The sequence below is a fragment of the Lissotriton vulgaris genome, chromosome 2_1 (genome assembly GCF_964263255.1).
Source record: "Lissotriton vulgaris chromosome 2_1, aLisVul1.2, whole genome shotgun sequence".
In the NCBI taxonomy this organism is placed as follows: Eukaryota; Metazoa; Chordata; class Amphibia; order Caudata; family Salamandridae; genus Lissotriton; species Lissotriton vulgaris.
In genome coordinates this window covers 882,480,921-882,496,753 of record NC_141687.1, presented here as the reverse complement: position 1 = coordinate 882,496,753, position 15,833 = coordinate 882,480,921, and the positions used below count along the sequence as shown (strand labels likewise).

The 15,833-nt window shown below is 42.1% G+C and overlaps 1 protein-coding gene across 3 annotated transcripts in view; it reads left to right on the top strand.

Moving 5' to 3' along the window:
- The window catches only part of SRRM1 (serine and arginine repetitive matrix 1), a 605,541-nt gene that overhangs the window by 48,422 nt on the left and 541,286 nt on the right, over positions 1-15,833 (top strand). For 2 of the 3 annotated variants that reach the window (XM_086956396.1, XM_086956395.1), the window contains exons 3-4: positions 10,638-10,760; positions 12,600-12,770. In XM_086956396.1, coding sequence (XP_086812522.1) covers positions 10,638-10,760; positions 12,600-12,770 — 294 coding nt within the window. Of the gene's footprint in view, positions 1-10,637; positions 10,761-11,040; positions 12,771-15,833 lie in introns of all 3 variants that reach the window. The other variant, XM_086956397.1, reaches the window with a different exon arrangement.

Genomic DNA, 15,833 nt, shown 5'->3' with positions numbered 1-15,833 from the left:
GGACAACACCCCTTTCAAATTCTGCTGTAACTGCCACCACAAGTACGCACAGAAGGACCAGCACCCGGTTTGCAACCTCTGCTTACCGGTCGACCACAAGAGCAAGGACTGCACCGCTTGCTCTGCCTTCACACCGAAGACCCTCTGCGTCAGAGAGTGACAACTACACCATGCAGCGGAAGGGCCAACCACCGTCCCTTCGAGACCTGAGACTCTCGACCGACGAAGAAGACAACGTCGCTGGAGAAGACGACGGCTACACGGTCGTAGAGACCGATAAGAAAACTTCTAAAGAGGTAGGAGAGTCGTCTACCCCGAAAGCCCTGACAGACCAGCGAAGGTCTGAATCAGACTCTCGAAAAACTGAGTCGGAGTCCTCGAAGGGAGCACTGGCGCTGAAAACTTTGTTAGCCGTAGCTGCATTCAAGGACAGAGAGCCCAGCGGATCCTTCGAGAAGGACTCCCAGGTGGCGAAGACCAGCGAAAAGCCAAGGTCGTCGAAGCACGTCCCCGAAAAGGAACATTCAACTTCGAAAGAGAAGGCCCCAAAGGCCGCCTCGACGTCGACAAAGTAAACGAGGCCCGTTTCGACATCGGCGCAGAAATACACTGCAAAGAGAACAAGGGAATGTACTCCACCTACTTCCTGGTACCAAAAGTCGATGAAACACTAAGACCCATCCTGGACCTCCGGTTCCTGAACAAATACATAAAGACACAAAAGTTCAAAATGACGTCTCTACAGGAGCTCATTCCCCAGATAGGGGACGGAGATTTCATGGCCACCATAGACCTCAAAGACGCCTACCTGCACATTCCGATGAACAGGCGACACAAACATCTGCTCAGATTTACCATCAACAAACCTCACTACCAGTTCACAGTCCTAGCGTTCGGGCTAAAATCCACACCAAGGGTCTTCACCAAGTGCCTCGCAACTGTGGCAGCGCACCTGTGAAGGCAAGGGATACATGTATACCCTTACCTGGACGACTGGCTAATAAAGGCAAATTCACACAGGACATGCAAGGAACCTGCCCAGCGGGTGACAAAGACTTTGATGGACCTGGGTTTCTCCATTCACTGGGGAAAATCCTCTATGGAACCAGAGCAAGTGAAAGTCTTCCTATGGGCTCAAATCAACACCATACAGAGCAAGGTGTTCCCCAGCGACAAGAGGTCACAGGCGCTACTGAAGGAGACGTGTCTCTACCAGAAGGGGCGAGCTCTGACAGTGAAGACAGCGAGCAAGGTCATGGGCATGATGGCCTCATGGATACATCTGGTACCAAATGTACGCCTCTACATGAGACCATTCCAAGAATTGCTGCAAGAACAATGGTCACAAGCTACAGGGAGTTCGGAAGATCTAGTGGTTGTAACACACACAGTGCAGGAGGAGATGTTGTGGTGGAACATGTAGAACGTAACAAGGGGAAAGCTTCTAACACCACCGACCCCAACGGTGACCATCACCACAGACGCATCCCAGAAAGGATGGGGAGCGCACATGAGCAAGCTCAGGGTGAGGGGTCTGTGGACTCCAGCGGATGCGGTCAAACACATTAACTACCTAGAGCTGAAGACCGTGTTCCTCGCCCTGAAAGCCTTCCAGACAAAATTGTACAGCAAGAGAGAGTTGATCCAGACGGACGACACGACGAGAATGTTCTACATCAACCAGCAGGGAGGAACGCAGTCTCTGCCGCTATCGAACCTAGCGCAGGAGATATGGAGATGGGCCATCCCACTAAAGATAGACCTGCTAGCCATACACCTACCAAGGAAAGATAATCTGCAGGCAGACTGGCTCAGCAGACTGACATCGGCGTCCCACGAGTGGGAGCTCAATGCACAGGAAACGCTAAGGCTATTCAGAAGGTGGGGAACACAGACTGTAGACCTATTTGCAACACACCAGAATGCAAAATGCCTAAGCTTCGACTCCAGGCAACCACGGGAAGGCTCCCTGGGGAATGCCTTATGTATACGCTGGTCGAGGACATTTGCTTACGCTTTTTCCCTGATACCCCTGATACGGAGTACTCAACAAGTGCAGGACCAGCAACATGACTCTGATCCTGGTGGCACCACAATGGGCCAGGCAGACATGGTACTCGCAGATAATGGAAATGACGCAAGGTGCACCACACAAGTTCGGGAGAAGAAAAGACCTACTGTCCATGCAAAACGGAGAGTTACTACACCCAGAACCAAGTAACATAAGATGCAAGAAATCAACCACAAAAATGGCAGCTCATTTCCTTGAATACCAACATTGTGTGAATGAGTTACAGTGGACAGTGATTGAGCAGCTACCCACAGAGTCAGGGCTATTTGAAAAAGAACAGCGGTGGGTGTTCCGCCTTGGGACTGACACCTCTGGGCTCAATGACTCCATTCCTTGGAGCCAGCTACGTTGAGTACACAGTGACACCTTGCTCACAGTGTTTGAAGCACAGTCTCTTGGTAACCTGTATGCCTGTCTTAATATTACTTAACTTGGATAGCCATTATATGAGTTGTACACAGGGTGCGATTTAAAACCATGCAAACCCAAATGTTGATTGCACACCCCCCATCGAATAACAGTTTGCAGGGTGCAACATTCCTTTGATATGTATGCGCACTTTCAGCCCCAGGCGCTACCCCTCTATGAATCAACTCTCCCCCTGCTCCCCTTAACAAGTGCTGTCAGTGTCACCCTTTACAAACATGGGCGCGCGGTCACTTCATGGCCCCAGTTCCAATAAACTGCCTTGTGTCCCCGGTTTAATTTAAACCTTAGCCGGCAACATGTGCCGCTTTCCAAGTGTTGCCCATGCGTATTGAATCCCGGGCGCGATACATCTGCGCTAACTTCTAGCGCATGCGCGTCCCTTTGAATCCCGAGTGAAACGCATGCGCAGATCTGTCTGCGCTAGCTTCCAACGCGTGCGCATCTCACTCCCGCACCGCACCCCGGCCCATTGCGCAACACCGGATCCCGTGTGCCTAAAACCTCCGTATTTGGGAATACTTCCGCACTTAATTAACCAATTTTCCTCCCCTAATTGACAGTCCGGGAGTATAAATATAAAATCACCAACCTCACTCCACACTTCATCGGACCAGCGTTGAGGGGAAGGCAGGCGATTTGACCATGCAGTAACCGTGAGCCGGGTCACAACATCTAGGAGGAGCATTTTGTACTTTTTTACCTTCTGTTGACCGTACCACTATACAACCTAAAACCCACCCTTAATATCCTTTAGGTTGCTATACTGAGCAGTGAGGAAGGAATCCCCCAACACCACGCTTAGGCTCATGAGGTCATCATACCTTGAACTATAAGTAAGCCTTCATTTAACAACTCTCTCCTCCCCTCCACATCCATACCTGGGAGAAAACTATTTATACTGTAGATGTATGTCTGTGTTTTTCTGTGTGTCCTTTTCAATGTTTTCTTTTACAGGGTCCCTGAACCTTATTTTGGGTTCTGTTTTACCCTCATTCACTAGGAAAGCATTGTTCTTTCCTCATTTCCTGGACATCCGACTATGATGTTTATTATGTTTTTTTATTCCACAGGTTCTCTTCAACGCCAATTGGGCGCAACTGAGCTTATCCATAAAATGAACATTGATAGGTACATTTCACCTAGTTTATATTTTTGTAGAATACACTTTGACATTCCATGTGAGTAAGGTGAGGATAACATGCATATCCTTGTCCTGAAGAAGGAGTTGTTGTACTCCGAAACATGTTGACACTCTTAATGGTTGATATACCCTAATACGTTTATTATCAACCTCACCCTGCACCTTTTTAATAATACCAGCCGAGGACATAATAAATAATTTTTTCCTACGAGCCAGGTATTTTTAACCTCACTTTTTTCACCTCACCTCACTAACTCACATTTCTTCCCTAAACACACACCCTCACATAGTTCACTACCAAGTGCTCCTACGCAGCAGTAAGTCGTAGCACGCCGCATTCCGTAGAGGGGTGCGAAGGCCCCGATGATGAAGCATGACACCAAGGGGCCTGTTGGTGTGTGAGGGGCATTTAAACAACACTGTGTGCTCCCCATCACTTTAGGGATCACCACCACTTTCTGAGTGGATTCCATTTTGTTTAATCATATTGCTACGGGAGACTGAATCCACTTTTCTCTCTCTCTCTCCCCCCTCTTTGTTGTATTCAAGTATGGTTATATTGGTCATCAGCCGATGACCAAATTCATGTAGTGTAATCTAAGAAAAGAAAATGATGTCCAAACATAATATAAAATGTTACCCATACAGAATAGACTTTTTTGCTGGATTTACAGAAAGTTATTTAGATTTTCCGTTAAATTTAAACCATTCGGAGCCTTGGTATCTAAAGATAATATAAAGTGCGATTCTTTTTGCCTAAGTAATTTATCCTGATTCCCACCCCGCCCGGGCTGGGGCACTGAGCATAAGACAGTATATTCAAGATCTTTTAATAGTTTGTTATGAATAGTTCGAAAGTGTCTTGCCACAGGATAGTTGTCATCACTGTTAATTATTGCTCGTATGTGCTGCAGGATGCGTTTATGCACGGAGAGTTTTGTGCTGCCTATATATTCGAGGTTGCAGGTACACTTTAATTTATAGATTACATATTCTGACCTACAGGTTAGATGTTCTCGAATATGCACAGGAACCTCACTAAACGCATTCATATAGTGGGTGCTGTTTTTTGCAAACGTGCAAGCACGGCAAGAAGTGCACTTAAAAAATTCTGTTTTGTGATACCAAGGTTTTTTCGGGGACACCTCAGGTGATGGTTTGTCTAATGCATCACGCATTGAAGACGCCCTCCTAAAGGTTAGGTTTTGTGTACCAGGTAAAATGGGGCCTAGAATGACATCAGTTAGTATATTGGCCATTCCTTGCTGATACGCCGTATTTTACGCTCTTGTGCACAGAAGGTTGTAATAAGTCTGACTGAGCACTCTGAGCTGATATTGTCAGACTTCTTAGGTGCAAGCAGGGATTTGCGATCAAAAGAAAAGACCTGGCCTTAAATAAAGCTTGATCCAGAGTGTTTTCAGAGTATCTTCTGTTCAAAAAGCGTTGTTTGGATTCATTTAAACAATGATCAAGTGATGTAGGATCACTGCAAATTCTACAGATACGAATAAATTCCCCATAAGGGATGCTCTTAATCGTGTGTAGTGGGTGGGCACTCCGGGCATGAAGAATTGAATTGCCCGCTGTAGATTTGCGGTGTAGTAGAGTCTCAAGTTTATCATCCTTTATAAACATCTGCACATCAAGGAATTCAGCCATTTCTGAAGTTATAGTAGCCGTGAATTTTAGATTTAGGATGTTTGTGTTTAGATCAGATACAAAAGATGATGCCTCCTCTATTGTCCCCCTCTAAATTATGCACACGTCATCAATGAATCGCCAATAATTGACGATATTAGGCAACCAACGCTGATGCGTGGTCTTGAGCTCGTGCTCCTCCCACCAACCCACATGCAAGCATGAGTAGCTGGGGGAAAAGCACAAGCCCATCGCCACACCACGCAGCTGTTGGTAGGTGTTACCTTGAAACCGGAAAAAATTTGAGGTGAGGCAGATTCTGATCATTTCCATTAACATTACATTGTGGTCATGAAAACATATATCACGTTTGCTCAGATAATAATTACAAGCATTAATACTCTGATGATGATTGATAGAGGTATATAATGATTCGATGTCCATTACTAGGAATAAATAATCTGCACACCATTTCACATCCATAATTTTAGTAAGGAAGTCTGTAGTGTCTTTTAGGTAAGAAGTTAGATTAGTCATGTGGGGTTGCAAAAAAAAGTCTACATATTTTGATATGTTTTCATTCATACTTCCAATAGCAGATATAATAGGGCGACCGGGAGTAGGTGTGACTTGTTTATGAATTTTAGGGAGGAAATATAAACACGGTGTAATCGGATGCTCATTATTTAGGAATTTACTTTCATCCTTCGATAGTAACCCAAGTCTTTTCCAATTGGCAATTTGTTTGCGAGTTTTGTCATGACTTTGAGACATAGCAAATTGGGTGGATGTTAGATAACAAGAAGTATCAGATAGATGTATTTCTGCCTCAATCATATAGTCCTTTACTTGCCATAAGACCGTGTTTCCTCCCTTGTCTGCATTTTTTATTATCACTTCCTTGTTTTGTAGTTTTTTCCCAAGCAGATGGTATTGACTATTGTTATAATCTTCCTGTTTCCTTTGAGTCATGACTTGTCTATTCAAAGCTTTTAGTTCTGTTGTAACTCTATCACTAAACACATCCACTGCGTCTCTTGGCATCAAGGGTAGAAACGTGGATTTTGGACGAAATGGACTAGTGACTGAACGATTTATGTTGATAGTTTGACTCACGATAGGAGGAGTTTGTGAGTCATCAATATAGGCCAAATCATATAGGTTTCGCAAGCCTGTAATGTCACGTACTTGAAGAGTTGGTATTGATTCTTCTGGTGAAGGCACATTTACCGTTTTATTTCGCTTGGATTCGAGTTGGAAATGTTTAATCAATTTGATTTTGCGAATTAATTTAAAAACGTCAATCCTCGTTTGATTATATGAAAACCTGTTTGGCAGGCAATAAGAAAGTCCTAATGAGAGTAATTGTTGTTCAGCTTTAGATAAGACCAGATCAGTAAGGTTGATGACCGTATTTTCTTTTGTGCTTGTTACCCTCTCCAACTCTTTTTTGCTTTGCTTTGAGTGGTATTTTTGTTCACAGATCCGCTTCCTTGCGCGCCTGCGTTGGCTGATAGACTTCCTTGCTTTGTTTGAGGGTTCCGAGAGCGCAGGGAATAACGTCGGTCCTCGCTTGAAAAATTTAGTTCCTCTATTAGAGAATAATTTTCACGGACACTTGGGCCTGGCATTGATTTTTCTGATCCACCGTCCTCATCACTGTTGTAAGTCAATGAATTCACAGACAAGACATCAGAATTATCAGCAGGAATAGACGATGTATCATTATAGCTTGTAGCTTGACCAGTTGTTAAATTGTCGTTTTTAGAAAGGGCCTTACGCTTTAAGTTGTCATACTTGCGGGAGAAAGTAAAGATTCTACCCATGGCGTAATCATTTTTGTCCCGTGTGAACTTTGTAATTTTTCTTTCAATGATTGTTTCTTCTAGTTTTTTGATGCGACTGTCTATTTCCGCCTTGCTTTTAGTGATGAAGTCAGTCTCACCTGTGGCTTCCAGGAGATTATTTATACGTTCAATTTCCACCAATAAATTCTCTCGGTCTGATTCAGCATATTTAATAAGTATGTGGATCATATTCATCGAGCTCTTTAGATTCTCAGCCCACTCCTGGAGCTTTTGGGGATCCGGATTATCATATGTAGGTACAATTAGTACCCGTAGGCCACGTGGAACCCTGTTAGCGTCTCTGTACTTCTCAAGAGATTTTTTCTCCCACCATTTCGAGAGTTCACTGCGAAGCAGTTTCTCCAACGTTTTTATTAATGTTTTGGCATCATTAGTGATAACAGTAGATGTGGCTATATATATACGTTGCCATGGGTATTCCTCTTCCAACGTCGTTGCCTCTCTTCGAGGCTGCGAGGTCTGGTCTGATGTCTCCATGTGTTAGGGAGCCTTTCAGTGATGTTAGCGGGATTGCCAATTAAGTCCATCTTTGTGTTCCTCCTACTGGGATGGTTTCCCAGTTTTATACTGCTCCTTTTCTTAGTGCTCAGACACTGTATGATATCTTCTTTCTGGACACGGGTTCCTTCCCTCCAGTTGGAGGTATTGGTCTTGAATTCGGAGATTTCTTCCACTGTTTATACACCTTGGTGCTTTTGTTCCTCTACTTCCACTTCCTTCGGATGTGCCTCTTTCCTAGGTATTATCCTATTATTGTATCAGCTGGCCTGCGGGACAGCTCTTCTGATGGCATTTGTCCTAGGTCTACACCCTGCATATCTGTGTTTGTGAGTTGATTTTCGCTTTAACCTTTGAGCTGCCTGGTCAGGCATTCTTATGCTTCTTTTAGCTACGCCACCTTGTAGTCTCTCTGGTTGTTTGCCCAGTGCATGTTTCCATGGTGACCTGCTTCAGTGGGCTTTGCATTGCTGCTGTTCGCCCCAGTTTCCCCCTTTGGGACTGGGTGTGCACTTTGCGTGTTTCCTTTCCCACCTGCTATTCTCAAACCATTGTTCGGTTTCTAGCTTTTGCCCCATGGTTCTTGGCTGTGGCTTCTCCAGCCTACCTTCCATGGGCTCGCCTGGTAGGCTCTAGTTGCACCTCTTCTCATTCTTTGGTCGGTGTCAATATAATGTACCGTTAAGTGGAAAGTGGTCCTTCTTCCTCTCTTTCTTTTGTTCTGCTGGTGCCGTTTCGATCTGTCATTCTTATACGGGTATGGTGTAACGCCATTCTGGCATTTTTGGGATGTCTTTCATTCCATTACTATTGCTCTTCAGAGTACTTGGGTTGCTGTTTGGCCGTTCCGCCACAGCCTCCCCCATTGTCCGTCACTCTATTGTCGGCTCAAGTGCTTGACACTGTCTGTTGTTCTGTCGCAGACCCACCTTCCCTTTGGCTGTGGTATCTGTTCTAAGTTAAGGAATCTGCGGCTAGATGTTTGTATCAGATGTACGAATTACTTACCTTCGGTAACGATGTATCTAGTAGAGACTTTGTTTAGCCGCAAATTCCTTAACGCCCACCCAGCCTCCCCGTTCTGCGAGCACCTTGCCAAGTGGTGTGCTCCACTGGCCAATTTCAGTTGCCATTGGCTTTTCTCTCATGGGTGCTCACATTGTTGCACCCCTTTAAGAATTGCCATGTACAGCTAACTCCCTCTAAGGGGCTTCTTTCCTTTGATTTACCTTCACCATGACATTCATTATCTTCTCCTGTTGCCTTCCCTTCCTCCCGCCTTCTCTATTGACTCAGGGTTCTGGTCTCATCTATAGTCTTCTTATTTGGGGATCTAAGGAGCTCTGTTTCACACTTCCATTACTATAGGGGAAGTGCCAGTCTCTTCATACCTTCCTTTAGTGGACTGCTGTTCTTCTGTGCTTTGTTCTTGCTGGGCAGCACAGTTATACATGGTAATGGCAGTCTAGTTCAGTCTGTTGAGGTATTCTACTCTTGTTGTACTTGGGGAATGGTCTTCGCTCCCTTGCAGTGCTCTTTCTCACAGCTTTTTCACTTATATGTAGGCAGTGTCTAGTTTTGTCTTTTACGATGGTTCCCATACTTTAACAGTTTTTGTTGGTGGCTCTGCGTTATGCCGCAGAAAAGATTCTCTGAATAAAACTGACTTCAGTGCGCTGGGAGGGACTTATATGACCTCGCTGACGTCACGTACGTGGACGACGTCAGGGTGGGGTCGTGTGGCGCCGTCCCCTGGCGCGCAGAGGTGCTGCTGCTGCAAAAAAAATCTGGATCCAGTCTACCGCTTGGGGATATTCTAAGTTAAGGAATCTGCGGCTAGACAACTTCTCCACCAGATACATTGTTACCGAAGGTAAGTAATTCGTACTTCTTGACTGTGTGATGAGTCATGTTTTCACTGGATGGCTATCCAGTATTTGAGCATTTCCAGAAGAGACTTATTTCAGCCTATAAAGCACATAAACCCCCATAGTCTCGTCTCTGGTGGTTTCGTATACACAAAAGACTCAGTCCTTAAGTGTCTGTGTGAACTTCAGAGCTGTTAGCTGCATCCAGAATGTAGAGACTAGGTTCCTTTCCTTTCAGGGTAAACTCATAGTGCCATACATGCTGCTGGTCCTGATTTCACCCACTGGCACAAAATAAAGTCTAAGTAGGGTGTGCACTCTTTGCCATGTCTACTCTGTGCCCATAGGCTGGCTGCTGTTTCTTCTTTAAGTTTTTTTTCTTTTTATTGAGGTCTCCCATTCCTGCATATGACACACATTGTTTGTGGTTTCCTGATACATAATTACAATATTGCTTATGCTGCTGTAACTGCGCACAATCAAAACTCAACCGCATTTGCCGAAGATTACGTAAATGCATTAGCATGTGCTTTATCTATCTAATAGAGACTTTTGGCATGATGTGTAACGAACAGTGGTGTACTAGTTGGGCCTAATGGCACTTAGCAATGCCATGTTAACTTGGCATTGTGAAGGCTAGCAGTGATATAAAAAACATTTCCCACTAAAGATCTAAAACAAAAGTCAAATTTTTATGTAAAATAGTTGTCCATCAAATTCTAATCAGTATTTATTATTTCCCAATTGTACTTAAAATGCCCATTTTGTCCCTAACATTACCCAAAGTTCCGTATGAGGAACCCGTCAGATGTTTACAAAATCATTTGTAAAAGTGTAATTTTGAACATTACCACTTGAAAATATTGACGTGTATCATGTAAATTGTTTTTTTTATTATGTACTCTTTGATTTAGTTTTTCCAAAGTACATGGTAAGAAGTTTGTTTTCTCATGTCGGTTTTGAATTTGCAATCATTTGTTCCTAAATCTGTGATCTTCAGTAATTTAGATCAAATGTGTTGCAGATGCTTCTATTGGATATACCTGGAAGTATGTACAGCCTCACCTTCAATTCAGTTGAAAGATGTTTAGATACAATTATTTTTGCTTTTTCATAAACAGGTAGACATGGTCAAGGTTAATCTGGAAGTTATCAAGCCATGGATAACTAAGCGAATTACTGAAATTCTGGGATTCGAAGATGATGTGTTAATTGAATTTATCTTCAACCAGCTAGAAGTAAAGGTAATACATTTGAAGCAAATGGTAAATGTGAAAGTGTAGCACCTTGCCTGTAATGTTTTCTGTGTTAACTTTCATATTTGAAAGATCTGTCATTCTATTACAATGCTTAATCGAATGCAATTTACAATGCAAAGAAAATAATTTAAGAAAGTTTAGTGAGGGTGCATAGTTTCTCAAAATGCACAGGTGAGAAATAGGAATTGTTGTTTTAATCTTGCTGATACATGTTAGCTAATTTGGCAGCAATTTTCTAATGATGATGTGATTTATGATTTAAAAGGCCTGAACCAAAATGGAAGGTATTCCATGCGTCTGAAGTATAGCACCATCACCCTATTAGGTCACGGCAGAGTGCGTGTCCAATGTCGCTCTGACCCAGCTCTTGATGATGCAGTGTGTGGTTTGGAGGTGAGTTGTGTAAAGTGGCCAAACAAAACTTTAATGCAACCTAACAGCACTCGGGCAAAGCTTTACACTGCTCTTAAAATGCAAAAATAAAAATGTTTTTGTGTGAAGCATATGGGTTGATTGAAAAATGATAGCTACTTAAATCATTTTTTTTTTAAACATAAAAATGGTTTGTACTCAAAGAATTCTAAATTGTGGGTTTGGGCATTAAAGATTCTTTTTTTAAATAAATCACTGAAGATCCGTATCTACGTTAATTTGTGAAATATGGTGTAGAACAATTCTAAGGATCATGTTGCACTCTTGAAATATTTATTTTTAAACAATTCACACAGTGTACCAAAGGAACTGCTTTTACATTGAAAAAGGTTTTAGCAGAACAACAACATTTGAATTTTGCCCCAAAAATTATTTTTTGCTAGTTTTAAGGTCATTTGATTTCAAATGAAATAAGGCTTTGGATAGATTGCTGTAATTATGGGCTGGGGTGTGTTTTAACTTGTTTGGATGGCTTACACTGAAATATATATATCTTCGATGTATTCTGATGAATACAGATTTGAAGCATGAGGCAGGGAATTCTCCTTACACTAAGCATGAATTAAAAGCTTAGACATTTTTTTAAAAACCGTTTTGTAGTTGTTTACTCATGATTAATTGTTCGTCTTTTGCAATTTAGATAAATGATATAACATTAAACACGAGGTGGGTGAGTTGCAGTAGGGAGTCGGAAGCAAGCCAAGGGAACAACTTTCTCTACAGGGGACTTGGCGATATCAAAACCCCTTCCCCAAGGTTTCGAGAAGAAGCGGACGTCATCTGAAATCTGTACTTTGTGCTGTGCCTTTCTATGGACATTGTTTTTTGTCCGAGAACTTAAAACATATAAAGCCAATTATTCTAAGACTTTCAAGCTTTTAACCCTTTGTGGACAGTTCCTAATGGCAATCTTATCTCCATAGCTGTGTGGTAATTATCTTACCAAGTGTTAATCCTTGCAGGATTTGAACTCTAGTATTTGGTGTAGTATTGAGCATGCATGCAAAGCCTATGGTTGTACTCTCGAGGTACTTTTGATATTAAATAATTGTTTACTAATTTATGTTAAAGTTTTCAAGTCATCAGATTGTGTTTGTTTGCAGGCATTACTATGGGTTTATGATAGATTTGGGCCTACAAATGTAATCAAATCTTAGAATCTTGGTCTTCTAATCAACAGTGTCACTGTCCAGGACATATCCACAAAGGACTAACTGGTCCCTTGATATACAGTGGATGGGATAACTACCTTTGATTGAACTTTAGTGCATCTTAGTTAGCGTAGAGCAGCCTAAAACATCATCGGTAGCCATTATGAACTATGTTGTCATTGAGCAGTGCCATTTAGGGGTTCTAAGTGACCTTTGTGTCTTCCTGTTATGTTTCTTTCAGAATCCAGATTCAAAAATGATGCAAATAAACCTTACTGGGTTTTTAAATGGTAAGAATGCCAGAGAATTCATGGGAGAGCTTTGGCCGCTTCTTTTGAGTGCTCAAGAAAATATTGCTGGCATACCCACTGCTTTTCTGGAACTGAAGAAAGAGGAAATTAAACAGAGACAGGTTAGTTCTCATACTTATTAAGGAAATCTGTCCATCACATAAAGGGTGTCTAGAAGGCTTTTTGAATTTCACAATTATTACTGATTCTGCAATTATCTGTACATTTTTCTGCTGTTTTCACCTTGTAAAAGGAATGAAATGAGTACATGGCACTTCCTATCACCCCTCCCTGCACTTGTGATGCCCCCCATTCTCTTCTTTTGAAAGTGGCTTTAAACGTGGAGTAACAAAGTATTCTTGATGCCTCCATTGGGAACTTGCTCTTTGCCAACTACACCTGTTGTGGATCTGGATGGTCATGTGATATATTGCCTTGAATGAAACTGGTCAGAGCTGATTTGTAGTAAGATAACCTGACCAAATATGGTGTATTGCATAAAATGCATTGTTATTATATTGTAGAGCATTAAAAAGAATAGGGGGGCTTTATTTGAACCTTGTATTTGTAAATTATATAATTTGAATTTGTGGTGGTTTGGTCTCTAGCAAGAGGTCCTCCCTCTATTTGAAATCTTTTGAGTGATATCAACCCGACAAGCTAGACTTAGGAAAAGACGCAGTTAATTTTAACCTCTGTGTTATATAAAAACGTTATTTTACCCCTTGCCCTCCCACGCCATTTTTTCCATTATATATATATATATATATATATATATATATATATATATATATATATATATATATATATATATATATATATATATCTATATCATACATGATGGTACTTGTGGTCCCATACAAATCCTTCCCCAGTGGGTGATGGCGTTCCACAGATATTGCAAAGTTTTACCCCAGAGGGGCAGTTCCGGTGTGCTTACGATCAACCCACTGAGGTAAAACTTTGCAATATCTGGGGCACGCCATCACCCACTGGGGAAGGATTTGTATAGGATCACAAGTACCATCATGCATGCCTTGCATACACCCAAAAGGGGTGGGACTTGAGAATATATCAGGTGTTCCAATTCAGTGCTGGCAGTTGCTCTGCACCTTAGCCCGTGATTAAGGACATTCATGTTTGAAACGCGTTGGGCTTTTTGAATAAAAGATCGAAAAGCAACAAACCCCGACTCTGCAGTCTTCAGTTAAAGGAGCAACTCTGCGTGTGAGGCGCCTTCACCGAGGGCAACCTTCATTGTTGGAATATATATATATATATATATATATATCTCTCCACAAAGTTTATCGCGAACATACCCCCGCCGCTTAAATGTGGCGGGCTCAGACAGGGTCGTGAACCCCTAAATCTCCACACAACCTTCGATTTAGTCTTTCAAAGAACACAACGAAGTCTGAGCCAAAAAACCATTCAGCGTGTTTTTTAATCACAGCTTAGTCACTCTACGCGTTTTGGAGGCAGACCTCCTTGATCACGAGTAAGAGTGCATGTGCAATCTCCATTTTTTAACATAATCATGTGACACCTTCGTCATTTACAACAAGTGAAAACAGACTCCTCGCACGATGCACAGGAGCTAGTATGCAAAACTTAACACAGTGCAAAAAAACGCATCAGTTTAACGCATCAGTTTAACACAAAATCGCATGTTAAAAAGTAGAAAGCAGCATAGTAATTACATCATTACATTTCCGTAAAATGATTTGCTGCTAAACATGCGGCTCGAATCGCATTGAGCCATATTAAGGGACGATCACAGTTTTCATTTAAGGGCATTTTAGACTGATTTTTTTACCCCATGCGGAAATCTCGGATTTTCTAATAAAGAAACCGATCAAATACCAAAATGCTGCCCCAGTGGGCTGAACATTATTAGTGTAAGGAAAAGTAATTCCTGTGTGCCAGAACACCAAATAAGTCTCTGTTCTTGACATTAGCCCATGTCGGAGCTAGTTATAGGTATGAAGCCCAAGTGGGCACAGACTTTCAAACCTTCCTTGACACATACAGCATTGTCCTAAATTAATGGGTCTTACCAATACGCCGTTACATTCCCTGATTACAACCTATTCTCATTCATAGTGATGCAGACTTTCGAAGTTCATTAAGGTGCCTAGACAGTCTTGCATTCCACTCTCCTTTCTATATTCAGTGAGGATCTGTGTGAAAAGTGAAGAAAAGAAAAGTGAAACATTCATTCTCGATATATTGTTCATACACAATTAAACATAAAAAAGTTAAAACTTTATACAGTGCTAAAGGCTGACGAGTCTAAGAATAACTTTAAATTACATTGTTTCTGATTAGAGAACTAACACACAGAGAGTCTCATTGTGTGTATACTCTTAACCTAAATGCACGGATAGGACTTCATCGCAGGCCTTATCCGTGAAGAAAACATGAACAACTAATTTAGATCTTGTCGAACAGTATACTCTGTCACAACGGTGATGGACATTCCATCAGCCAAAATGTAATTCCCATAGAAAATAATGGGATTTATATTTCTACGGCCGGGCTATTAGTCCGCCAAGATCTGAATCAGGCCCCCAGTTTTAGGAAACACGAATGTATACTGCACACAACATTCTCTTCTTCCACAAATTTCATTAGTAAGGGTGACTGACAAAAGGATTTGTCATGAAGCTTTGGATCATTAAGTTTTTGTGGACGAGAAGGCCATCTAGTTACAGGGGGGGTTGCTTCAAATATTGCTTGCAGTGTGATGGAAGGGTGTTCGGCAAAGGCAGGCTCTAAAGTTGGATGTTCTGGCGGCATCATATTATGACTATTCTGTATGCAGGCCTAGTCTGCCTAGTCTGAAACTCAAACCCTGAGCAAATGCTTTCAAATTCTGTTTCCTAGCATCAGAAACATTCACCCAACCTGCCTTAAATACATCTTTTCGGCCTAAAACCACCCCCCTATACCTCCCCAAAGAAAAGGTATTGTGGAGTGACCCAGTATGATCTCCTGATACCTCTGTGATATCTTACTTTCTTTTGTGGTAGTGTGGTTCTACTGTCAGGCTTATCAGTGGGTAGTGTTAAGTGTTTGTTGTACACACTCGGGTAAGATATAATATCACACACTCAGACTCAATCTAGAGCAATGGTTTGTATAAAAAGTTGTTACTTTGTTATTTTTATCACTAGAACCAAGAT